General features: G+C 42.4%; 1 protein-coding gene across 6 annotated transcripts in view; it reads right to left on the reverse strand.

Moving 5' to 3' along the window:
• LOC140458166 (rho GTPase-activating protein 8-like) overlaps positions 1–27,763 on the reverse strand; it is a 106,109-nt gene that overhangs the window by 12,630 nt on the left and 65,716 nt on the right. For all 6 annotated transcript variants that reach the window (XM_072552360.1, XM_072552358.1, XM_072552359.1 and 3 more), the window contains exons 7-11: positions 24,303–24,401; positions 20,269–20,379; positions 17,139–17,212; positions 10,300–10,377; positions 6,682–6,810 (exon numbers count right to left, since the gene is read on the reverse strand). In XM_072552360.1, coding sequence (XP_072408461.1) covers positions 6,682–6,810; positions 10,300–10,377; positions 17,139–17,212; positions 20,269–20,379; positions 24,303–24,401 — 491 coding nt within the window. The remainder of the gene's footprint in view (positions 1–6,681; positions 6,811–10,299; positions 10,378–17,138; positions 17,213–20,268; positions 20,380–24,302; positions 24,402–27,763) is intronic.

Raw genomic sequence — 27,763 nt, forward strand, 5'->3', positions numbered from 1 at the left:
TATCCAAATGGCTAGTTCTCTCTATATTCCGTGAGATCTAACCTTGCTAATCAGTCTCCCATGGGGAACCTTGTCGAATGCCTTACGGAAGTCCATATAGATCACATCTACCACTCTGCCCTCATCAATCCTCTTTGTTATTTGCTCAAAAAACTCAATCAAGTTTGTGAGCCATGATTTCCCACGCACAAAGCCATGTTGACTATCCCTAATCAGTCCTTGCCTTTCCAAATACATGTATATCCTATCCCTCAGGATTCCCTCCAACAACTTGCCCACCACCAATGTCAGTCTCACTGGTCTATAGTTCCCTGGCTTGTCCTTACCACCTTCCTTAAACAGTGGCACCAAGTTAGCCAACCTCCAGATAGTGTAACAGTTGAATAAATATTTTGTGAAAATCTTTTCATGAAAGAACACTTAATAACATTCCAAAGTTCCTAAATTAAGGGGCTAAAGTTGAGGGTGGTGATGAGAAGAGGAAATAAACACAGTACTTAACACAAGAAAAAGAATTACTAGGAAAACTGATAAGTCTCCTGAACCTGATGGACTGCATCCTAGGATTTTCCCAGGGAGTTGGTACGGTGGTAGTTGGCACACTGGTAGTAAGTAACCTTTCAAGAAATCCCAGGGAATTGAAAACCACGAAAGTATCACTCTTATTCAAAAAGGAAGGGAAATTAAAATTTAAACAGACAGATAACTATAGGCCAGTTAGCTTGACATGTGTCCCTGAGAAAAGCGTCGCTTATAATAACACAGAGCATTTAGAAAGATATAATATTATCAAGCAAAGTCAGCGTGGACACATGATGGGGAAATATGCCTGACATATGCTATAGAATTCTCGGAGTAGGTAACAGGCAGGATAGATAGAGGGGACCAACAAATGTAATATATTTGTATTTTGAAAAGGCATTAGTAAGAGCCCATGGCACTGGGAGAAATATATTAGCTTGAATTGAAGACTGGCTAACTAACAGAAGTTGGGATAAAGGCGACGATTTCAGCTAGCAACTTGTAACTAGTGGAGTAACTCAGGCATCAGTATTAGGCCCACATTATTTGGAATATGTATGAATGACTTGGATGAGGAAAGTGAATGTACAATTGCTACATTTGCAGATGACACAAAAATACATGAGAATGCATAAAGTGAGATAGACAAAGTCTATAGATGGTGAGAGTAGGGGGAGGTAATGGCCTAGGGTTTTATCGTTGGACTGGTAATCCAGGAGACGCAGGTGATCTCCTGCAGACCCCTGTTTGAATCCTGCCATGGCAGGTGGTGGAATTTGTATTCAATAAAAATCTGGAATTAAGAGTCGAGTGACGACCATGAATCGACTGTCGGAAAAAAACCCTAAAGATTCTTTAGGAAAGGAGACTGCCATCCTTACCTGATCTGGCCTACATATGACTCCAGACCCACAGCAATGCAGTGGACTCTTTACTGCCCTTTGGGCAATTAGGGATGGGTAATAAATACTGGCCTAGCCAGCGACACCCTCGTCACATGAATGAATAAAAAAAACAAAAACATAGTAAGTGGAATATAACATGGGAAAATGTGAAGTAATACAATTGGCAGGAGGAATAGAAGACTGAATAGGATTTATGTGGGTAAATATTGTGGAAAGCTACAGCCTTGAGGGAATCGGGGGGTGGGGTCCTCCCTCATGAATCACAAAATGCTTTCAACCAAATTCAATGGGTAATAGAGAAGGTAAATGAAATGCCGGCCTTTATTTCAAAGGGAATGGGGAGGTTTTACCAAAACAATACAAGGCACCAGTCAAAAACAGCTCAAATACTATGGACATTTTGGACTTCTTATCTGAGGAAAGATCTACTGGCTTTGGATGCAACCCTGAGAAGGTTCTCCAGGCTGATACCAGATATGACTTCCTATGAGGAGAGGTTGAGTAGAGTACTTATTGGAATTTAGAAAAATGAGAGGAATCCTTATAGAAACATCTAAGATTTCCTCAGGCAGCTGAGGAAATTTGGCATGACAGCGAATACCCTTGCCAATTTTTATAGGTGCGCCATCGAGAGCATTCTATCTGGATGTATCACTGACAACTGTACCATTCAAGTTTGGAGACGGTTACGGAGAGTGGTGAACTCAGCCCGGACAATCACAAAGGCCAACCTCCCATCTATAGAATCCATCTCCCAGGCCCTCTGTCAAGGAAAGGCTGCTAGGATTCTCAAAGATCCATCCCACTCTCGTAATATTTTTTGACAATCTCTACCATCAGGGAAAAGGTACAGAAGCCTGAACACATGCACCAGCCAGTTTAGAAACAGTTTCTACCCTACTGTCGTTAGAATACTGAATGGACTCACAAACTCTTAGCATTTGCCCGTACCTGTGTTTTTGTTTTTGCCACTGTTTACCTATTATTTACTTAGCTATGCTACTTAACTCTGATCTGCCAGTATTGCTCGCAAGACAAAGCTTTTCACCGTGCCTCGAAACACGTGACAATCAATTCAATTCAAATTTGATTCAAGATTCTGTGGGGACGTGACAGGATAGATTCAGAAAGCTTGTCCCCTCTTGTGTAAGGGTCTAGGACCAGTGGGCCTAACCTCAGAGAAAGGGATTGCCTACTTTTGAGAGAGAAAACAATGAGTTTCTTCTCTCAGATGGTAATAAATCAGTGGAATTCTTCACCACAGAGAGCTGTCCATGCTGGGCTAAGTATATTCAAGGCTGAGACAGACAGACATTTAGAAAAGCAGGAAAGTGGAGTTGTGGATCATCAGGTCAGCCATGATCTCACTAAATGGCAGTGCAGTAAAGAATGGACTAAGCAGTGTTCTTCTGCTCATCCGTCTTCCGAACCATGATACCCCAGCCCATCTCTTGTACACTTGTATTAAAGCATGAAGAAAACATGGACTAACTGCCACTTTTTGTCGAACAGAGCATGCCCAGCTTTTCTGTCAGTGAGACCGTTGTGTACCCCACCCCCCGGTTACTGACAACAAAATCGTTATGAATGCAAGGTTTTGTAAGGTGACGATGTTCTGGACCAGTTTCCTATATTCAAAATAAAATGCGAGCTTGCAGAAAACCTGTTATCAGCTGTGAACTTAGCCTAGCAATGGCTTGGTTACCACAGAAATAGGAGACCCACGCTGAGAGTAAACTGCAAAACATATACAGCTGACAGGAAAGACAGGAACAGCCAGGCTAACAATGGACAGACACGGAGTGTCTGAGAGGGAGCATGTGAGAGAGAGAGAGAGAGACCAGGAATTGCTTTTCGACAGGGACTCAATGTTACAACTCAGTGAAGCAGGAAGACATGAACCCATTAGAACCTGGGAGTGGCTGTTTGCTAGAAAGACTATAATAGTGTGAAGTGTGTGTGTTGTAATGTACATGTATCTCACATGGGGCAATTGATAAGGGTCACCATTTCAATAACAGAAGGTACTGCAGAAACTCAGTAGGTCTGGCAGCATCTGGGAACAGAGAAACAGAGTTAATGTTCTGAGTTCCATGTTCTGAAGGGGCACTGGTTAACTCTTGTTTTTTCCCTCCACAGATGCTGCTCAACCTGAGCTGCTCCAGCAATTTCTACTTTTGTTTCAGATTTGCAGAACCTGCGGTTCTCTTTTATTTTATCATCTCTACGGTGTAGAGTATTAGCTGCTTACATGTAAGATTTAGTCAACATTGCTTTTAACTCGACTGTTGCAATGAAAGATCTTAAAAATCCTGAAATCTTACCATGTGATTCCTTCAGGCTGGTCACTAGAAATTCAAAAGTATTTTTAAAATAAAGTTATTGACCTCTACAGAAATGGTAACATTATGACACAGGAAGCCTCAGAATATAGAGTCGTGTAGTCAGGAGGATTTCACACCATGGTAGAGTAACTAATACTTTCTGCACAGTAAATGCTATTATTCCCAAGGTAATGTAGGTGTACTGTAGTACACATAGAAAAACACTCACTGTCAATAGCATCTTGACCAACTTGAAGGAGGTGCTGCAAAATATTATAATCGCTTGATCTCGGAATTCCAGAATTTTCTCCACCAAATGAGGTGGGAAGTGAGCGGGTCAATGTAACACCTCACACAGAGCTTCCATGGCAATGTGACTTTGATCTTTACTTCGGGGTGAATTGACGCTTGAATGACTGCTCATTCCTCCTCTCTGTATTACACATGCTGGTGCCCATTGTGGACCGCTTGGCAGAGACTGCTCTTGCTTGAATGAAATAAATCCGGGACTTCATAGCTTGGGAGCAAGCTGACTGGAACCCCTGAAATCCCGAGCTTGCGTTGTGACGGAAAACAACCTGAACAAGGTATTGTTCCCCAAGGTGCCCAAATTCATGACCACAGACGGAGCACGCAGTTACACAGTATGGGTCGCTGAACGGGTGAACCAATACCTAATTATCTCTCCTCTACAGTGAGTGGGGGAAGCAAACAGCTGGATCTGCCACCTTTTCACTCAGGTGTCTGCACTGCCACGGTCACTGGTCTTGCCAATAAGAGAACTTCATCAGCATTTCAGGGCTGAGTTAAAAAAATAGATTGGCTGGGCTTTGGGTCCAAATGAGAGCAAATTTCCCCAAATTAATGGACAGTGTTACAAAGGCATTGATACTGTTAATCTATAACCTGCTTCTCAAACATATACTTTCACCACTCTCTTGAATTCAAAGTTATTAGAATCCTCATGCAGAAAGGAACTTATGGCTTATCATCACCTGAAACATTACATTCCTTTGTTTAAACCAAGATGGTACCAGAGTATGGGGCTCCTTGTGAGCTCTCCTAAGCAGATCATCCCGTCACATCTTTTATCATCATTATACCCTAACATACTTTGGTAAGGTATGATTTGCCTGGCTAGCATACTTTTCACTGTAACTTGACACATGCAATAATAAAGTAAATCAAATAAGCAACCATATCTGTCACAAAAACAGCAAGTAGCATTTTCAAGGCATTGTTGAAGTTGTAGGAGTATGTTAAAAAAAATCTTGGACACTTTGTTGAATGCTTGGATATTAAAGAGGTTGAAATATCAAACCGACATGCTGATAGGGGTACAGGACCACAGGTAGCTCAGGAAGCTGTAAAGGGATGTGTGACTAATTCAAGGAAGCTCAGCTTTGTAGCATTAAGTAAATATAAGACCATAAGAAATAGGAGTGAAATTATGGCCATTCCACTCTGCCATTCACTCATGGCTGATGGACGTTTCAACACCACTTACCCGCACTCTCCCCGTATCCTTTATAGCAGTGTCACAAAGGAAATTACATCACCATGTAGTGTGGACAGATTTCTACACTGGCTTCATATTATATTTACAAACCAAAAGCTGGAGGTAAAATAAAACAACTCCAGTTACACACCAGGATCTTGTACACCGCTCCCGGAGAGGATCCACCGCTCCCGGAGAGGCCGCACCGCTCCCGGAGAGGATCCACCGCTCCCGGAGAGGCCGCACCGTCCCCGGAGAGGCCGCACCGTCCCCGGAGAGGCCGCACCGCTCCCGGAGAGGCCGCACCGCTCCCGGAGAGGATGCACAGCTCCCGGAGAGGCCGCACCGCTCCCGGAGAGGATGCACAGCTCCCGGAGAGGCCGCACCGCACCCGGAGAGGCCGCACCGTCCCCGGAGAGGATGCACCGCTCCCGGAGAGGCCGCACCGTCCCCGGAGAGGATGCACCGTCCCCGGAGAGGATGCACCGCTCCCGGAGAGGATGCACCGTCCCCGGAGAGGATGCACCGCTCCCGGAGAGGCCGCACCGTCCCCGGAGAGGCCGCACCGTCCCCGGAGAGGCCGCACCGTCCCCGGAGAGGCCGCACCGTCCCCGGAGAGGATGCACCGTCCCCGGAGAGGATGCACCGTCCCCGGAGAGGATGCACCGTCCCCGGAGAGGCCGCACCGTCCCCGGAGAGGCCGCACCGTCCCCGGAGAGGCCGCACCGTCCCCGGAGAGGATGCACCGCTCCCGGAGAGGCCGCACCGCTCCCGGAGAGGCCGCACCGTCCCCGGAGAGGCCGCACCGTCCCCGGAGAGGATGCACCGTCCCCGGAGAGGCCGCACCGTCCCCGGAGAGGATGCACCGTCCCCGGAGAGGCCGCACCGTCCCCGGAGAGGATGCACCGTCCCCGGAGAGGATGCACCGTCCCCGGAGAGGATGCACCGTCCCCGGAGAGGCCGCACCGTCCCCGGAGAGGCCGCACCGTCCCCGGAGAGGATGCACCGCTCCCGGAGAGGCTGCACCGTCCCCGGAGAGGCTGCACCGTCCCCGGAGAGGATGCACCGTCCCCGGAGAGGATGCACCGTGCCCGGAGAGGATGCACAGCTCCCGGAGAGGCCGCACCGTCCCCGGAGAGGCCGCACCGTCCCCGGAGAGGATGCACAGCTCCCGGAGAGGATGCACCGCTCCCGGAGAGGCCGCACCGTCCCCGGAGAGGCCGCACCGTCCCCGGAGAGGATGCACAGCTCCCGGAGAGGATGCACCGCTCCCGGAGAGGCCGCACCGTCCCCGGAGAGGATGCACCGTTCCCGGAGAGGCCACTGCACTATATCTATATTCATTAAACAGCCAAAGAATGAATAACACTCCGATTTCAGATTGTGCACCTGAATTAAGATGTAAAGTGGAGAGAAGAATCCTTTAGCTTACTTCCAATGCTTTGGACCTGGTCGTAAATCTGAGAGGTTAGAAGTGGCTGTGGAAGCTCACGGAAGAAAGTTTTCAAGATGACAGCTGGAATATGCTCATCTCCATACTCCTCAAATTCAATTGGTTTTCCTGAAAAAGATGCAATTGATGATAATGTGTAAAGATTAGAGTGGCAGAAGACTTCTAGCAGAAGCTTTACATGTAGTGTACTCTTTGTATTTCACCATTCCTAATTGCTTACTAGGATTAGCTGTCTGTTCTTACCATATATACCTAACGTTTGGTTCCTGTTGATTGATTGGTGTCATCGCAGATGCTGATTAGTTTTATTCTCCTGACTATAATCTCAAAGACACTGGAGGGAGAGTTGGCCAGTCTCATGTGTCAGCAGCACGGCTGCTCCATCAGTGAGTATCCTCACCAGAAATGTGTGAACCCACCCAACATTGTTGCCTCTTCCCTGCTTCTATCGCCACCCCAATGTCCGCTCCCTTTGGTTCCTCATCAGTGCCTGCTCCTACTCAATGCTCGGCACCAGGACTTCTCGACAATCCTGTCAGGTTAATGCAGACCCAACAAAACCTTCATCTGTATAAATCCCTCCAGAGAAACTCTCACCACCTTTCCCTAATCTACACCCAGCCATTCTAATTCTTTCACCATTTCATATCCTGACTGCAGATTGCCGTCCTATCACATACTGGCTACTCTCACCATTAAACATCAGAATCACTGAGCTTGATGCCACAGTGCCACACTTTCTTTCAGCCATGATTCCTTCCCCCAGCATTCATACCTTTTGCTACTCCCCTTCCAATCACAGCCCCTTGCATTACCCCCACATCCAAGTGTCCCAAGCACTAGTTCAGTTATTCATTTACTAAATGCACCTTCCTTTCCAGCACTCCCTGTTACCACTTCACACTCCAATGTGAAACCTTGCATCTCCGCATGTTTCTAAAGGCTTTGACCACTCTCACTCTCTATGCCCACTTTTCCCACCACTCCCTTGGCCTCGGTTGCATTACTTCCCGCCGTCTCCCTACACCTTTTACTGCTCCAACCCTCAGCACTCATCTTTTCCCATTGTATTTCTAACCCCTGTAAATTAGTGTGAAGTTACCAGTTGCTAGATGATTTTTAAAAAATCCATATAGTTGGTCCATCCCTCAAGAATTATGAACTTGGGCAAGGGAGTAGGTCAGATTCAAACTTATTCAATACCATCACATGCAAATGCAATGGTTTTAATGGGTTACAATTCTTTGATCATGCTGATCTAGCCATAACATACCATTTAAAAACTGCTCTGTCATGGATGGCCCCAACACCTACTCCTGCTTTGATTAATCAGCCTCTGATCCTGGGCCCGTGTCCCCTTTGACCCTGAGTTCCCATTTACTCCGATCCTGGGCCCACTTGGCCCACGATCCTGGCTTCTCATTCCGCCTGATCCTGGGCTAGTGATCCCACCCGTTTCAGGGTTTTCGCTCGCTTCAATCCTGGGCCACCGTTCCCTCCAATCCTCAGCTCGTGTTCCCTCCAATCCTGGCTGCTCATTCCCTCTGATCCTGGGCCCATGTATCCTCCGATCTCGAGTTCTCATTCGCTTTGATCCTGTTTTCGTGGTTCCCCCCCAATCCTGGGTTCTCATTGCCCTTGACTCGAGCTACACGTCAGTACTTATTCACTGGCCCAACAGCAGCTGGCTTCACCAAGCTGAATATAGCCCTGGGTTTCTCCCGAGCTCCAACCTCATTGAGTTGTATGAAATAGATGCTGCCATTGGGCTTTTCTACCCCCTACTCTTTCAGCTGGACTGAAGTATTAATGCTCACAAGATTCTTCCCAGCCCCTCAGAGCTACCCACACAGAGCCAGTGACCTTCATATTTTCCTAGCTCCCCTGCACCTGTTCTGAGTTCCAACTACACAGAGCTGCTTAACTGTTTCTACCTTCTTCTTTGCATGACAGTGAAAATTCAGCATTCCAAACCTGGGAGCCTGCCCTGTTTCTGTCTAGCCTTGTCCCTGGAGCTGCTTTTCAGTGACCTCTGAACTGCCCCAAGTGACCTATTGAAAGCCTTGCTAAAAGCCCCTCCGTGATCATAGGGCAGAATTGAATGTAGTTCTCTAACTACTCCTGGAACTGGTATATTCCCAGCTGATGTTATCACTGGGCACATCTAGTCTCAGGTTAAAATCTAGCTTGATAGATCATTTTCTGAAATTCAATGTGGTGGGATGGCCTTTCACTGAAACATAAGCATGCAGTGTGGCAGATTTGGTTTTAACAATAAAACAGATGTTTATCGCAGGCAAGATGATAAACTAAAATAATCCAAACTATTTACATATGACACAGTTCTAAAGATATTGGAAAACATGGCATCGCTCCCAATTCCATCTCAATTATCATTCTCAATTACCAGGGAACATTCCCTTCTCTATCACATCTATCAGTTTGATTTAATGATTTCTGTAGTTCCTAGTCTTGAGGGTTTGATAGCTTTGCCCTGGTTATTTACACAGCTGTATTTAAACTTTCTTAGCTTCAAGTTACCTCTTCATGTTTCGAACCAAACATTTCTACTCAAAACGATCAAACGTAAAGCCTTACATCTTGGTGACTGAGCTCCTAAATAATTCTTTTCTCCAGAAAAAACTGTTTTTACATTTAACTCCAGCCAAGTCTTCTGTGAACTGTTTCAGTCTGTATCCCCTAGCAGGCAAAACTAAGTTTCTGATTTTTCTAAACCAAAAGTGAACTAATGCTTTTCAACGTTTATTCTTTCCGATTGTAAATCTCTCACAACACAAACAACGACCTATTATCATCCTGTCAACTGCTTGAGGACACAAATGGTTTAAAATCCAGATTGCAGAAAGACTGCCATGTTAATTATTCAACCCCTTCATCCACACAGACCAAAGTCCACATGCCACTAAACAATATTAGTATACTTAAATCTCCACACTTGACACCACAGATCTGGATTCTGTAAATTTCACACATTCTCACAGAATGTTGGAAATAGCTTATACATGGATTATTTAATAAACGTTAAATTTAAATATTTAAACCTGAACTCCAAATCAGCTTTTTTTCTTTGAGGGATACAATTCCATATCCCAGTGTCATTAGTTCAACGCGGCTTCTAAGTGACTGGCCTCCAAGCTAACTCTTCTAATATTTAGAGACAGGAGTCCAGCCGCTATCCTGCTCGGATGCTGGAAAAGTAAAGTGTGTCTGATTCATCTGAAATAGGGTTAGGAAGGAAGTGTTTACCCAGGAGCCAGTCCACTCTGTCCGGTCACCCAGAACTTCATCTAATCACGCATCAGTATAAACACACGTTTAACATTGTTGCCACATGAAGGAGAATCAAACCAATATTCCACACTTGTGAAATCCCTCATCATCTGGATATGAATAGATAACAAACAGAAAAAAATTGCTGTGCATAGTTACTAACAGCCCGAGGAAACCATCAAATACATGCGTGGAACATAAAAGGTCACAATGCTAGGTACTCTACATCTTATTTATTTCTCTTCCAGCATTGTAAACTAACGCTTTGGTGATTACAGTGACACAGATGGCCAATAGGACACTTACCCAGATTATACTGTTTCTGGATTTCCTTGATGACTTGGATGTTGGCTGATCGTCTGAATAAACCTTCAGTTTTCAGTGCTGTGAATAAAATATTGAAAGTTTTCAGCAAGCTGTGCTGTCTTACAGTGACATATATATTAGATCTGATGGACACATTTAAAACATACGCCAGACATCATGGTGTTTTCGGAAATCTTCCTTCTGGTAAAGAGCTCGATATATGGTTACTGTCATGAAACAAGTGCAATTTCTCACGCATTCATGAAAGTGAGGAGGAAAAGTGACATGTCTTCTTGTCGGATGTGGGAATTATGGGAGAGTTTACGGGTTACTGAGGCTTATATCTGCAGCAAATGCCTTTGGTTGTGAATCCTGTCAGATTGAATGGATTGGTTGGAGCGACAGTTAGAAGCAATGAGGAATTTGCAAGAGCTGAAGAGGGGGGGGGGGTAAGAGGGGGAGTAGGGGGGAGGTGGATGGCAGTTATAGGAAGGCAGAAAAGTCACAGATCCAGTCAGGTGGATGGGTTAACTCCAAGAAAGTTAGGAGAGGGAGGCAGGTAGTACTGGAGACTTCTGTGGCTATTCCCATTTCAAACAAGTATGCAGTTTTGGAAAATGTAGGGGGTGATGGATTCTCAGGGGAATGAAGCAGAACAGACAAGTTTCTGGTATCAAGACTGGCTCTAATGCAATGAGGGGTACATCGGGTTCTAAGCAATCGATTGTGATAGGGGACTCTCTAGTCAGGGGCACAGTCAGATGTTTCTGCAGCCAGCAGCGAAAGAAAATTGGTCTTTGCCTCCCTGGTGCCAGGATCAAGGATGTCTCAAAGAGGGTGCAGAATGTTTCAAGGGAGAGAGGGCCCAGCAGGAGTTCATTGTACATTAACGACATAGGAAGGGAAAAGGGTGAGATTCTGAAGTAAAAATATAGAAAATTAGGCAGGAATTTAAAAAGGAGGTCCTCGAGGGTAGTAATATCTGGATTACTCCCTGTACTATGAGCTAGTGAGGGTAGGAATAGGAGGATAGAGCAGATGAATGCATGGCTGAGGAGCTGGTGTATGGGAGAAGGATTCACATTTTTGGATCATTGGAATCTCTTTTGGGATAGAAGTGACCTGTACAAGGAGGACGGATTGCACCCAAATTGGAAGGGGACTAATATACTGGCAGGGGAATTTGCTAGAACTGCTTGGGAGGATTTAAACTAGTAAGGTGGGGGGGGGGGGGGGGGGGGGACCCAGGGAGATAGTGAGGAAAGAGATCGATCTGAGACGGGTACAGTTGAGAACAGAAGCGAGTCAGACAGTCAGGGCAGGCAGGGACAAAGCAGAGAACAAGGCAGGACTGATTAATTAAACTGCATTTATTTCAATGCAAGAGGCCTAACAGGACAGGCAGATGAACTCAGGGCATGGTTAGGAACATGGGACTGGGATATCAAAACAATTCCAGAAATGTGGCTCAGGGATGGACAGGACTGGCAGCTTAATGTTCCAGGATACAAATGCTACAGGAAGGATAGAAAGAGGGGGCAAGAGAGGAGGGGAAGTGGCGTTTTTAAGGCGGCATAGCATTACAGCTGTACTGAGGGAGGATATTCAGGGAAGTTATTTGGGTGGAACTGAGCAATAAGAAAGTAATGATCACCTTATTGGGATTGTATTATAGACCCCTATAATAGTCAGCGGGAAACTGAGCAACAAATTTGTAAGGCGTTCTCAGTTATCTGTAAGAATAATAGGATGGTCACAGTAGCAGATTTTAACTTTCCAAACATAGACTGGGACTACCTTAGTGTTAAGGGTTTAGATGAAGAAGAATTTGTTAAGTGGTGGGCGGCACCCTGACACAGTGGTTAGCACTGCTGTCTCAATGCCAGAGACCCGGGTTCAATTCCCGCCTCAGGCAACTGTCTATGTGGAGTTTACACATTCTCCCTGTGTCGGCGTGGGTTTCCTCCAGGTGCTCCGGTTTCCTCCCACAATCCAAAAATGTGCAGGTTAGGTCATTGGCCATGCTAAATTGCCTGTAGTGTTAGGTGAAGGGGTAAATGTAGGGGAATGGGTCTGGGTGAATTGCACTTCGGGGGGTCGGTGTGGACTTGTTGGGCACTGTAAGTAATCTAATCTAATCTATTGTAAAAGTGCGTACAAGAAAAGTTTCTGAGTCAGTATGTGGATGTACCTACTGCAGAAGGTGCAAATGTTGACCTACTCTTGGCAAATAAAGCAGGGCAAGTGACTGAGTTGTCAGTGGGGGAGCATTTTGGAGCCAGCGACCATCATTCTATTAGTTTTAACATAGTGATGGAAAAGGATAGACTAGATCAAACATTTGAAATTCTAAATTGGAGGAAGGTTAATTTTGATGGTATTAGACAAGATCTTTCAAAAGCTGATTGGGGGCAGATGTTCACAGGTAAAGGGACGGCTGGAAAATGGGAAGCCTTCAGAAATGAGATAACGAGAATCCAGAGACAGTAAGGGTGAAAGGAAAGGCTGGTAGGTGTCAGGAATGCTGGATAACTAGAGAAATCGAGGATTTGATTCAGAAAAAGAAGGAAGCATATGTCAGGTGTAGACAGGGGAAATCGAGTGAATCCTTAGAAGAGTATAAAGGCAGTAGGAGTATACTTAAGAGGGGAATTAGGAGGGCAAAATGGGGACATGAGATAGCTTCGGCAAATAGGGTTAAGGAGAATCCAAAGGGTTTTTACGAATACATTAAGAACAAAAGGGTAACTAGGGAGCAAATAGAGCCCCTCAAAGATCAGTAAGGTGGCCTTTGTGTGGAGCCGCAGACGATGGAGGAGATACCAAAACGGGTATTTTGCTTCAGTGTTTACCATGGAAAAGGACATGGAAGATATAGAAAGTGGGGAAATAGATGGTGACATCTTGAAAAACTTCCATAATTACAGAGGAGGAAGTGTTAGATGTCTTGAAATGCATACAAATTGATAAATCCCCAGGACCTAATCAGGTGTACCCTAGAATCCTGTGGGAAGCTAGGGGAGTGATTGCTGGGCCTCTTGCTGAGATATTTGTATCATCGATAGTCTCAGGTGAAGTGCCCGAAGACTGGAGGTTGGCTAATGTGGTGCCATTATTTAAGAAAGGGAGTATGGACAAGTTAGGGAACTATAGACCAATGAGCCTGACGTCAGTGGTCAACAAGTTGTTGGAAGGAATCCTGAGGGACAGGATTTACATGTATTTGGAAAGGCAAGGACTGATTAGAGAAAGTTAACATGGCTTTGTGCGTGGGAAATCATGTCTCACAAACTTGATTGAGTTTTTTGAGCAAGTAACAAAGAGGATTGATGAGGGCAGAGCAGTGGCCATGATCTATATGGACTTCAGGAAGGCGTTCAGCAAGGTTCCCATGGGAGACTGGTTGGCAAGGTTAGATCTCATGGAATACAGGAAGAACTAGCCATTTGGATACAGAACTGGCTCAAAGGTAGAAGACAGAGGGTGGTGGTGGAGGGTTGTTTTTCAGACTGGAGGCCTGTGACCAGTGGAGTGCCACAAGGATCGGTGCTGGGTCCTCTGCTTTTGTCATTTTCATAAATGATTTGGATCGAGCATAAGAGGTACAGTTAGTAAGTTTGCAGATGACACCAAAATTGGAGATGTAGTAGTCAGCGAAGAAGTTTACCTCAGGTTACAATGAGATCTTGATCAGATGGGCCAATGGGCTGAGAAGTGGCAGATGGAGTTTAATTCAGATAAATATGAGGTGCTGCATTTTGGGAAAGCAAATCTTAGCAGGACTTATACACTTAATGGTAAGGTCCTAGGGCGTGTTGCTGAACAATGAGACCTTGGAGTGCAGGTTCATAGCTCCTTGAAAGTGGAGTCGCAAGTAGATAGGATAGTGAAGGTGGCATTTGGTATGCTTTCCTTTATTGGTCAGAGCATTGAGTACAGGAGTTGGGTGGCAATTCTGGTCCCCCTTCTATGGGAAGGTTGTTGTAAAAGTTGAAAGGGTTCAGAAAAGTTTTACAAGGATGTTGTCAGGGCTGGAGGATTAGAGCTATAGAGAGAGGCTGAATAGGCTGGGGCTGTTTTCCCTGGAGCATCAAAGGCTGAAGGGTGACCTCATAGAGGTTTGTAAAATCATGAGGGGTATGGATCGGATAAATAGACAAGGTCTTTTCCCTGGAGGGCATAGGTTTAGGGTGAGAGGGGAAAGATATAAAAGGGACCCAAGGGAAAACGTTTTCACGCAGAGGGTGGCGTGTGTGTGGAATGAGCTGCCAGAGGAAGTGATGGAGGCTGGTACAATTACAACATTTAAAAGGCATCTGGATGGGTATATGAATAGGAAGGGTTTAGAGGGATATGGGCCAGGTGCTGGCAAATGGGACGAGATTAGGTTAGGAAATCTGATTGGCATGGACGAGTTGGACCAAGGGTCTGCTTCCTTGCTGTACATCTCTGTGACTCTATCTGCAATATCTTCCCAATATGTACAGCAACTGTGTCAAACATAATAAGGGTTCTTTTGGTTAAATTTGATGTCCCTTCAAACTGAGAAGGATCGGTACAGAAGTACTATCAGACAGCCTAAGTGACAACATGGCAGACAATTACAAAAAAAAGTGTTGGAATGTATTTTAAATCCCAAGTTTGAGATAGATTCTAGCCCTGAACAATAGTAAGATCAGCACAGTACTTGTCAGCTGTTATTCATGGTGCTTTTCTTAGAAGTCAGGAAGCAGCTTTTATTCACAATTTACTGCAGCATTTCTCACTCAGTTACAATGTCATGGGGAAGGTGAACAAAAGATTTCCAACAGGGATGTGAAATGGGGAATTGAGAGGGAAAGTTAGAGCAAAATGTGATCTCAGGTTGTATATCTTTAATCTCTCTAAGTAACTCAATTTGCAATAAGATTAAAGGATGATGCAAATGGGACTAGATTAGGTTAGGATATTTGGTCAGCATGGACAAGTCAAACTGAAGGCTCTGTTTCTGTGCTGTACATCCTTAGGACTCTATGATGGCCGGACATTTTGGCCCTGGAGGTATAGAGTGTTGAAAGATACATAGAGTAGATGGGGTGTGTGTGTGTGTGTGTGTGTGTGATGGGGAAGAATGATCAGAAATAACAAGATCTAACTAACCTTGAGCAACTGTCAATAAGTAGCCAAGAACTCTATGTCAATAATGTGCAACACAATTCTGAGCCCATTCTAAGCACGGAGATTAAAAAAAGACTGTCCTTGACATTAACCCAGGGAACAACACAGTTTACAGTTTGAAAATTGTTATCTGTATTTCCTCCACAGATGGCACTCAGTTTTGTTTCTAAACCGAATCCAGCTTCTACATGCATAGGATCCCAGCATTCCCACTGCATTCAGGTGGTCTCTAGGCTAACAGTAGAATATTCCTGGAAACACAGTAGCAGATGAGATGGGTGGTAGGTGCAGCACACCTATTTTAATGTCCCTACCAAACTAACTGTGCTGCCTAGCTCAAGTAAAAATTAGTCAACTTGTCAACCTATGAAGGAAGATTAAAACTCACTAACTTCAAAAACTTTGAGGCAAATCATTTATAAATGATTAGGTGATGTCAAACAATGATTTTAAAATGTCCCTTAGGAAGAAGGAAAAACTAAGGTAAAACACAGATTTGAGGCGTTAGAAGTTCATTAGTTTCAACAAAAGACTATGCAACCAAAAGCTTATTGAATGTTTAATTTTGAAGTTTGTAAAGGATATGGAAGCAAAGTTCAGAGGAACAATAACCATCATAATGTTTCAAAACTAAAAGGCTAGAAATGCTGGCAGCAACAGCAAAACAGGAACAGCCAGAAAACAAGCTTTCTCCTACTTCTGAAAAGAGGAGAATCACAAACATGATCAAAGGCAGCCAACAAGTAATATTGACATAAAATTAACCTTAGATTGTGGGAACAGAGGAGCACATTCAGTTCCTCGATCTTACCTTCATTGTTCTAGATCACAGCTGAACACCTACCTATATTGTTCCTTGTAATCTCTGTACCCTTTAGTGTCATTAATATCGAGAAATCCACTGATCTCGGTGTTATACACACATTATACTGAGGTTCACAGCCCTCTGGAGCAGCCAATTCTAAACTTAAAAAACCCTTGGAACGAGAAATTCCATTTTGATTCCAAATGGCCCTGGTTTGAGAGCCCACCAGAAAACACACCATCTAAATCTACCCTGTGGTTCAAAGAAGTTGTATTAGACTCTAAGCAGTTTCACTTTGCACAGATGCTGCCAGATCTGTCGTGTTTGTCCAACACTGGCTGCTGTAATTCCGTCCTGCCACACTAACAATTTCGTTCATTTCAAGGAGGTCAGCCCCCCATTCTTCAAAAGTCCAGGAAACACAGTCTCAGTCTGCTCAACCACTCCTGCTAAAGCAATCCCAGGAAATACTTCAGTGATCCTCTCTGCTGAACTCCCTCTACAGCAAGTAAATCTTTCCTTGGCTAAAGGGACCAAGACTGTACAAACTACCCCAGCTGCAGTCTCACCAAGGTATCACACAAGGACATCTTTTCTTAAATGGTTGAGAAATGAAATGAACCATCCTAATGCAGGTAAAGCAATGAACAGTGGCACAATGTCCACACAAGTAGTGAGTGCAAGAAGTTGCTAAACTAAGGACAAAAATGGTGGATGACTGACAAGAGGTAGCAGCTGGTCTGACACAAAAAAAAGAGATTAAAGTAAATGGTTTCAAATTCATACTCTCAGAGGGAAGTAAAGCTTCAAAGATAAGCACAATAGGAGGCAACATTCTTATCATTGTTAATACACAGAGACAAGGCAAGAAACATACCTTTCTGCTTCAGGAACTGCACAGTCTGTCTCACTACCAGAGGAATGAGATCTCCATTTCCTTTGTCTCGGAGACTACCATTTTAAAAAAAGTAACACGGTCACATCTGTCAAAGGTTAGTTGCATGGAAATCACTGTTCTTAAAATATCTTAACTTTAAAAAAAAAGTGTTGTGGAAATTGCAACTTAGAAGAATGTGGATTCAGGTAGCATCATAGTAAATCATCCCAAGTCATTTCACAGTAGGTGCGGTGGACCTTGAGACAAATGAAGGAGAACAAAAACGTGGTCATGAAGCTGTTTCAGCCAAAGCATAAAGGGAAAGGGAAGTCTGCAAGGAGAACTGTTGAATCCAATGATTATCCATTCCCAATTGCCGATGTGAGTGTGGCCAAGGTCGTGTGGTAAAGAAAATGTTAAGTGGCAAATACAGAGCTAAAGGCTATGATAGCTGGAAGTGCAGACATCTTGGGGCAAATGAAAGAAGGAATGCATGAAGCGTCAGAATTGGAGGAGTGGTGTGAAGGGATTGTGGATGGTTACAGATTTAATGAGATGGACAAGGTGATACGATAGAGGTGGGAGAAAGTAGTCTTGACAATGGACACAATTAAAGTTAGCTTCACATCAAACAGTCTGCTTCACTTCAAGGCAGTGAACAGGGTGGGCTCTGGGATCAGTAGTGACAGAATGGGTCTGAAGGTAATTATTCTGGCGTTCTCACAACGCTTAATTGGAGGAAAATTTGGCTCAACAAAGACTTGATTTCAAACAAGCAGTCAGCCAGATGCACAGAAGTCCACAGATGTGATGGTAAAAGTTACACCAAGAACACTTTGTTCTTTACAAAACCTTTCAAATTCTGTTACCAAGGGCAGTCTACAGAGCAGGATTGAAAGCAGCCAAAGACAGACCCTTGAGGGACACCAGGAAGTAAATGTTGCAGGAAGAGGCTAAGAAGCCATTCGTAAAGCAGCTCTGGCTGCAATTAAATATTTCTGAAGGTGTAATATCAAAATTGGTTCGGACTTTTATATTTCACAATTTGAACTACTTCTCCAATAACCAATGCCCAAATTCTAAAGAGCTTTAAGTAAAAGATCCAGACATAATACAGCCTAGGAATTTGAGAAAACTTTCTTTCTATAAATGTTCGTCACACTGCACTAAATATACCACAGGAATGGAGAGAAATGAATAGGATAAGATTTAAAGTCTTTGATAAAGTGGTTCGGAACTTGATGTAATTGAAAGAGATGCACACCTTTGATAAAAACTTGCAAGTGTTAGGACCAACAAACATCACTACCACAGTGAATATGTGGCCATTTCACTTATTTTAATCATTCATTGAATGGAAATATCTTTGGAGAAGGGGTCTTTGCCCATATTTGATGTGATGCCATGTGACCTCATACAGACTGAAGTCACTGATGAGAACTCCCAGAGCAACTTTGCCTTGAGTGACTCCCAGTGTGCTGCCACCACTGGTGGGTCTATCCTGACAGGGGACTGGCACATACACATGGAATGGTGGCTTCGAGACACTGTCAGGCTCTAGGACAGCTCTCCGAATTTTTACATAAGACTTCAGATTACCAAGGAGTACTTTGCAGGGCTGACAGTTTTGCAACTGTCATTTCCGGTGCCCATGTTAATGCCAGATGGTCAATCTGGTTTCATTCCTCTGTAGCAAATGGGGTAGAAGGTCATTTCAGAGGACAGTTAGCAGTCAAGAGCACTACATTGCTGTGTCATATAAGATCAGGTGAGGTACGGACTGCAGATATCCTTCCCTAAAGCACTTCAGTGAATTAGCTTTTAGCTCCAGATTTATTAGGGGATTTCAAATTTCACCATCTGCTGTGCCGGGATCTGAAGGCATGCCTCCAAATCATTAGACTGCCCTCTGGATTCCTAGTCCAAATGATATTGCTATTATGCCATCACTAGCTTTGTAAACATATAAACATTTTGACAGGTGTGTGGGAAAGGAGGAGGCAGGGATCTATACAGTATGGTTTAGATTACAGAACACAGCAATGCAAATATTTCTTGTATATTCATTAATGTACATTTGTAGTAATTTTCTTGTCAGCTTTAAGCATGATGTTGCACACAAACTATGCTGATTGGAACAATGACAAAAAAATTGAAACAAAAATATAAAATAGCCAAGAATCATACAGAAGTCAATCCCAAATCTGTACTGAAGGTACTACACAATTTATTCATGTGCCCCAACACTATCAAGGAGACACATCAGGGTTCCCATTGCATTTGATCATTAAATGTTACTGTTTCTCAGATTTGGATGGGATCAAATAGCATTTCTAAAAAACGAAATCATATATTCAATGTCCAGACACGCAAATGAAGAATGTTCTTCTCTAGAAAGCTATATAATATGGAATCAGAGCTTGAGAAAGTTAGGAGTTGATACGAAGTCCTCAAGATGGGTGGGCGAGGGTTGGAGAAACAGTTCAAACATGAAATACATGTAACCTGATCTGCGACATGGCATATACCCACTTGCTACCATTTTACTGTGAAGGATAACAAGCAACTAGAGTTCCCCTGTGAGGGTGTTGACTCTAACTGGGCAAGTGCAATTGTGACACTGACCTGGAACCAATTATTGCACATGTTTCCTGCAGGTTAGAAAACTCATTGAAACAGATGGGAGCTAGTTGTTTACATGGCTAAGGAGGTTTCCAGGAGGGGCACCTCCACAGCCTTCAGCCTTCCCCTGCCTTTCTGAACCAAAACAAACACTTCCCTACTTCAGCTCCTAGTCTCCTGATCATGGGCTTTGTCCCAACCAGCGAGGCAGATCCACACAACAAACTCTGCCATCCTGAGATTCTTCAGGTGAACACACTCTCGTCATCGCAAAGATTGGGGTTTTGGAATCTCAAAGAGGGGGAAGGGTAGAAGAGCAATCATTTTTTGTTAATTTAATACATTGCAATCATATTTTTGAGAATTAGCCATCAGTTTTCTACTTCAGCAATCAACTTGGCAATGTACACAAGTTCTACTTTTTTTCATACAGGAAACAAGAAGGTCTTAAGAAAACATTGTAAAATTAATCACAGTAAAAACAGAAATGAAACAAATGAAAACTGACTACTGCAGACTGACTCCGAATTGTTGCTGGGGAAGTGGAGGTCGAGGTGGGGGTGTCTTTGCTGGTCTAGGTGGTGCTCCCTTTTGAGATGCTCTTAGGTTTTCATCATACCTGTTGGAAGATACAGTCAGGAATAATTATTCCTCCACCACAATCCTTCCTTCAAATTCCTATTGGTTAGACTTGCTGAGAGGAAGATGTACAGTGAATTTCACTCAGTGCCATTCCGTGATTTCAACAACAGGAACTCCATCTCCATAACCTCAAGGAGCCATTCTCCTTCAATGGAGATGGTGAGCTCCAACTCCACTGTACACCTGGAGACTTAAAATGATTTCTGAAAATTGCTCCAAATTTAAAAATCAGCAAATTCAGGTGCAACTTGCTGTGCCTGGCTAACAACTGTTCACCAGGTTTGCACTCAAAACATTTCATAAAGTTTCAAAGCTTTGATTAGATCTTCCTTTACTTGCCCAGCTCCAGTGAAAAGGTCCAAATCTTTTCTAGCTTTGCTTGTAACTACAATTGCTTTATCACATTACCACTTCCATGAATTTGTATTGCCCAGAACAACATCTAATACTCTTAAATCAATTCTGTCCAATGTCTTTTATACATTCAAATTCATTTTCAAATTCTTGTATTTAAAGTCCTTGAGTGTAGACTACAGAATCTGATTTACTTTCGTGTTAACTTGGGTTTGCAGTGAGTAGCAGTGATGCAAAAACAAAATGACATAGAAGAAAAAAAGTTAAAGTGAAAAGAGAGAGAAGGAAGGAAGACAAGAGACAGATGAGCAAAGGATAGAGGGAGACAAAGGAAGAATCGGAAAAATTCTTTGGCCCAAACAGAATATCACCTAAGTGGGTGTAAAGAGGTCAGTGAGCTGGCAAAACAACTCCACACATCTTATGCCTCCTCACAGTCCTAGGTAAACTGCAGAAATGCACCTAGAAGCTAAAGCCAGCAGGATGATTTTATCACATTTTACACTTCCACATCAAAAATTTGAATCTCGCCTGGTTTCCAAATTGTTAAAAACAAACAATTCAACTAATACAATCAACTTAACCTTCTGCAAAGAATAAACAAAAGTGCAATATTATACACAGATCAACTAGCAGAGCTTCAATTATACACCAGATAGCTCCTATGGTCATCTGAAAACACTCCAATTTTCTACAAAAACAAATATTTCAACAGCTGTCTCAATGTAAATTGGGAACAGATTTTCTTCATGTGCTGTGATTTATGGCTGCTTGGTTCAATGGTTCAGACTAATGATCAAGCTTTTATCATTCCAAATCTAGTACCATTCACAAGTGTAGTGTTTTTGTGTATACTACAAATTATTGCCTTTTCCTTCTCTTCCTAAAAGGTACAGTAAATGTAACAATAAATCTGATGCAAGTCCAGTAGATAGATTTTATTGGCTCATGTCATATCACAACAGAATTTATCACTTTATTAAAAGTGCTCCCACATTCTATGAAATGTTTATAGTTATTTGCTCAAATGCCACTCAGTAGTTGCTATGTTGCATTTAGTTTTGCTAGCTTCAAGGTAGGATATGTAGGACACAGAGATCTTTAGAAACAAAGTTCCAAATGATTCTATAGAATGGCTTTACAATAGCATAGCAGTCTATCAAAGAAACATACAACACAACTCAATCCCATTATTGTGATTGTAAGAGTATGCCAGTTTATTTTACTCCATTTGTCTTTCTTCACAGGCTTGCAATTTTATTTCCTTCACAAGAATATTTCATTTTGATAGTCACTTGCATCTTTCCACTATTGTTGAACACAGTGCATTCAAAACATGTCACAAAAATATTCCCCATTACTTTGCTTAAATCTTCACTCTCTGGTTACCTGAGTGGACAAATGCATGGCTGATGAAGTAAAATGTGGATAAATGTCTGGTTATCCACTTCAGTAGTTAAAACAGGATGGCAGATTATTATCTGAAGGTCAACAGATTGGGAAGGGGAGGTGCAACAAGAGCAGATTGTCCTCGTACACAAGTTGCTGCAAGCAAGCATGCAGTGGCAGCAGTCATTGAAGAATGCAGACAGTATATTGGCCTTCATAATGAGAGGATTTGCATACAGGAACATGGGAGGCTTGCTGTAATTATACACAGCCTTGATGAGACCATATTTGTTGTATGCAGCTTTGGTCACCTAATCTGAAGGAGAATGTTCTGGCAATGGTGGGAATACAACAAAATGTTTACCAGACTGATTCCTGGGATGGCCAGGACTAACATATGAAAATAAACTGGATTGGTTAGCACTATATTCACTACAGTCTAGGAGAAGATGGGGGGACCTCATAGAAACCAATAAAATTCTAACAGAACTAGACAAGGTAGATGCAAGAAAGATGTTCCTGATGACCATGGATTCCAGAACCAGGGGTCAGTCTAAGGTTACAGAGTAGACCAGTTATACTTTAGATGAAGAGAAATTTCTTCACTCAAAGAGTGATGAGCCTGTGGAATTCTCTGCACACAACAAGTGGTTGAGGCTAAAACACTGAATGTTGCAAGAACAAATTATAGATAGTTCTTAGGGCTAAAGGGACTGACCAGAGTACTGAGTTGGATGATCAGCCATGGTCATACCGAATGACAGGGCATTCCTATTTTCTGTTAGTGACAGTGGAAAAACTCTCTCCCTATATATTCTGTTAAAGCCATTCATGACTTCTAAATATCTCTACCAAGTCTCCTCTTAACCTTCTCTGCTTTAAAGAGAACAAGACCAGCTTCCACCACCTTTCAATTTAATTGACGTCCCTCACCTAACCCTACCCCTACTAACGTAGTACACTTTCATTGTCCCATTCAAGTGCCTTAACAGCCTTCTGAAAATTTGGTTATCAAAATTTATGAGCAACTTTCCAGTCAAGGCCTGTACAAAGACTTAGCATACACGTTTCTTACTTTTGTATTATATTGTTCTACCTATAAAGCCAAGGATTGTGTTTTTTTCAAAAACTCAAAATTTTTTCAAAAGGTTTTTTTATTAAAGCATAGAAATGTGTTACTATTTCAGCAGATTTACTGTAATATTTCTAAATGCGAAAAGTATAGAAATTGGAGGAGAGGGAAACAGAACTGAAGCAATGATATGACATGTGCTGTGATTCATAATGCCTTAGGTTCTTTAATACTTGCTCACTTAGGTTCACTGACTTAGAGATATTGTGACAAAGAGTTAACATGTGGCATGGACCTCAGTCCATCAGTAGCACAATGACCAACCATGATACAGTCTGCTTTCAAACTGATCTGGCCAAAATCAGAAACTGCTGGAAAAACTCAGCAGGTAAGGCAGCATCTGTGGACAGAAAGCAGATTTAACGTTTCGGGTCCTGTGACCCTTCTTCAGAACTGTTCTGACCTGCTGGGTTTTTGATTTTGTTTTTGATTGCCAGCATTCGCAATTCTTTATAAGATCTAGCCAGTTATACAATGAATAACTGATCCTATATTCCCATTTTAAGGCCCTGCTGGGAATCTTCAAGATGATTTGAACTTAGTACAGAATACTTAAAGGGGAGTACAAAACTGAGAAATGATAAGCTATAGTAATTAAATAAAAATTTGGAAGAGTTAATTCACTTTTGGAGAACTGTAAAAATGAAAAATATCTCAAACTTTATTGCTCATTTCTTCCTTATTTATGTCCAACCATTTGATTGTGTACGAGATTGTACACCCTTAGGCCAGTCGGTCAAGTGGTAAAACAGGCTGGGAGTCCCATTCACCATTAGAACTCAGCTGCCTTGAGTAGGCATTCCATCTTCTCTCAGCTGGGCCTGATGAAATGCCTCCAGCAACAGAACATTTCAATTTCAGGGAACAGGTGACAACAGCAAGAGAGAGGAAAGGGAAACCTATAAGATTAAACCCTCCCACAGTTCGTGCCTTGCAGCAATGAGAGATGTACCATTAGAAAAGACACCCACACCACTTTATATAAAAATGGAATCAGTGCCCTTGGACATTACCTCAATACATACCTAATTACTTCAGAAGGAATGAGGAGCTGATCGCAGTTCAGATGTTCTCGCAGTTCACTTAAGTAATTTACATATATTACCTTCTTTCCAAATTTATGACTGAAAGAAAATTAAACAATGAATTAGAACACTAAAAAGAGCCATTTCTATGAGATTACACATTATTTTAAAATCTATTATTGCGAACCAATATTTGAACTTGCTATAGAACAGCTTAAGAAAAATGCTTCAGGATATGGAGATGATTTTATTTTAGCAAAAATTAGTTGTGAATTGCTAATTTTGGAGGTGGAAGCACTGTACATCAAAAAGGAGGTTTCTTTGCTGCTTGTGTTTGAAGGTTTGTCATATACTGAAATATATACTTTTTGTTTACACTTAATTTATTTTATTTGCAGCAATTGAACAGACTGGATTTACAGTTGCAGAAGTTGTATGTTATACAGTTAGGATTTCACTATGTACAATAAACACAAAAAAGGCACTCCCTTGCTGGCTGAGAATTGATCAGGTTAGTCGCAGGTAGATCAGAATATTGTCAATCTACCACCAGAAGCCACCCAGCATTTAACGCGACCAAACAGTCAGTTCCAGCACCACGTTGCAAAGGGAGTAAAATGAATATAGTTGGAGAGGATAACATATTAAACAGGAGAGATGTTGTTCTCTGCAGCCAAGAATGCACATGCTGCCTGCCTACATTAGACACATCTACTTAGGGTTGGAGATCAGAAGGGATAGCATTCACCTGATTTAGAGGCAAATTGGTATCAAGTGTAGAAGTCTAGAGGGCTGAACTCAAAAGATTAATGTGGAGGGAAAGGCTTTTGATCCATTGGACACAGGCACGAGTACTCAGCAAAGAGAGAGCTGCAGCATGAAATGGCTGCATCTGAACCACTTTGGGCACCAGTAGAAATACAGACATTGTAATGGCAAAGTGGCCATGGCTGGGGCCTAACGGTTTAAGGGAATCTGGTAATTAGAAGGACAGGAAGAATGGAAAAGGAGGCAAGAAAGCGCCGCTAATATAGATTCAGATCATTGCAGTATTGAGAAATAATCTAGATTAGAAACAGCAAAGGAAAGAAAGTGGAAGTAATTTATAGACTGATTATAGCTACATTGCAAATATAAATCAAGAAATAATTGTAGTTTATAAGAAAACTACTACAATAACGTGCAACTTTAATCTTCACAGAGATTTGTTAAATCAAATTGGCAAAGATAGATGAAGGACAAGTTCATAAGACTGTATTCAGGACAGATTCTTAGAACAATATATTGCAGAACCAATCAGGGACCGGTTACCATCCACCTAGTAATATGGGGTGTGACAAATTACTATTACTCATAGTAATAGGATATTTTGACAAAACCAATCAGACTACGATAAAATTTCACTTACAGCTTGAGGGTGAGGAATCTTGTTCTGAAACCAGAGTCTTAATCTCAAATGAACACAATTACATGGGTATGAATATATAATTAACAAAGTAGACTGGGAAAATACATTAATATACAAGATAGTTGAGAAGCAAAGGCAGATCTATAAGGAGACATGTCAAACCCTCAGAGCAGATACACTTCATTGAGAAAGAACGATTCTGAGATGGGTTCACAACCCAAAGCCAACCAAGAAAGTTAAGGATAATATCAAATTGAAAGTAAATGTACACAATGCAGCAAAGATCAGGAGTAGTTCAGAAGATTGGAAATATTTTAGAAATCAGAAAAGGGATGACTTAAAAAAGAAACTGGAGGAGAGAAAATTAGCAAGATGGATTAAGAACTTAAAAGCTTCTGCAAATATATAGAAAGTAGTTAAAGTGAGGGGCTGGTCCTTTAGATAGTGAGATGGGAGAAATTAGGAAGGAAATTACAGATTTTGAACAAGTATTTTGAATATTTCTTTACAATAGAAGGCATAGAAAGCATTCCAAAAATAATGGAAAACGAAGAGGCAAAATGAGAGAGAGAATTAGAGGGGTCAGGTATTAGGAAACCTAATGGGACTAAGGGCTATCACATCTGCTGGAGCTAATAGTTTGCAACCCAGTGCCTTAAAGCAAGTGTCTGCAGGGATAGAGATTGCACAGATTGTAATCGTCCAAAATTCACAAAGCTCTGGAAAGGTCCCTGCAGGTTGCAAGTCCATATATATAACACCTCTCTTCAAGAAAGAGGGGAGATAATAGGCCAGTTTAGCATTTGCCATTGGAAAAATACCAGTCATTAATTAAGGAGGTAGTAAAAGTCCACTTATAAATCATAATACAATATTTATTCTGATCGTTTATGTGAAAGGGTAATTGTATTTGATAATCTATTAGCGTTCGGAGAAGATACATGGAAATTAGTAGATTCAATGTCTTTGGATTTTCAAAGAACATTAGACACAGTCTACATATAAGATTATTGTCCAAGATAAGAACTCAGGGCTTTAGATGAGATACACTGGCTTAATAGGAGGCTTACTTAACTAAAAGGAAACAGAATGAATTCATTATTTTTAAGGTGGAAAACCATAATAAGTGGAGTACCATAGAGATCTGTGCTGGCACCTCAACCAATTGCCATTTCTATAATGAGATGGATGAAGGGACTGACAGTACTGAAGCAAATCTTCAGATGATAGACAGGAAAGCAAGGTGCAAGGAGGATTCAAAGTTCCACAAAAGGGAGATGAAAACATTAATTGGGAACAGGCAAAACATTTCACAGATTTGACACATTGTGACACAGGGTGAAGAACAAAAAAAAAAATGATTGGGAAGGCAAATAGAGTGATCACCGTTACTACAAAATGGAGTCAAAGTACAAAAAGTAAGGAGGTTTTGCTACAACTGCACAGGTCATTGGTGAGACTACAACTGGAGTACTATGTACAGTTTAGTCTCCTTACTGCATTGGAAGCAGTTCAGAGAAGAAGGTCACTGGGAGGATTCTTAAGACTAAGGGGTTGGCTAGGGAGAAAAGATTGAACACAGTTTATCATCTGTCTATCCTCATTAAATCTGAATGAGAGACATCCTCACAAAACATACAAGATTCTGAAGGAGCTTGGGAAGGAAGTAGGGGGCATAGTTTAAAAGCAAGGGATCACCTAGTCAAGGCCAAGATGAGAAGGAATTTCTTCTGAGGACCCAGTGAACGCTGGATTCTGAATATATTTAAGACTGGATTTTGATTGACAAGGATGATAAGGGTTCTGGGCTTAAGGGAGGTAGAGGGGTGGAGGGGATAGTGACAAGGCATGAAAGTGGAGTGAAAACCACAATCAGATCAGCCAAGATCTTACTGGATGGTAGGACAGGTTTGATAAGTCAGTGGTTTTATTTCTTATGATCAAAGAGAGCCAAATGACAAGCAGCTACCAACACAACAGCACATCAGCAGGAATCAATCAATCAATCAGTCAGTCACCAAAAAGATATAAGTTGCCAGCCACGTAGCACTAG

Source organism: Chiloscyllium punctatum, chromosome 32, assembly GCF_047496795.1.
Source record: "Chiloscyllium punctatum isolate Juve2018m chromosome 32, sChiPun1.3, whole genome shotgun sequence".
NCBI classification, from domain to species: Eukaryota; Metazoa; Chordata; class Chondrichthyes; order Orectolobiformes; family Hemiscylliidae; genus Chiloscyllium; species Chiloscyllium punctatum.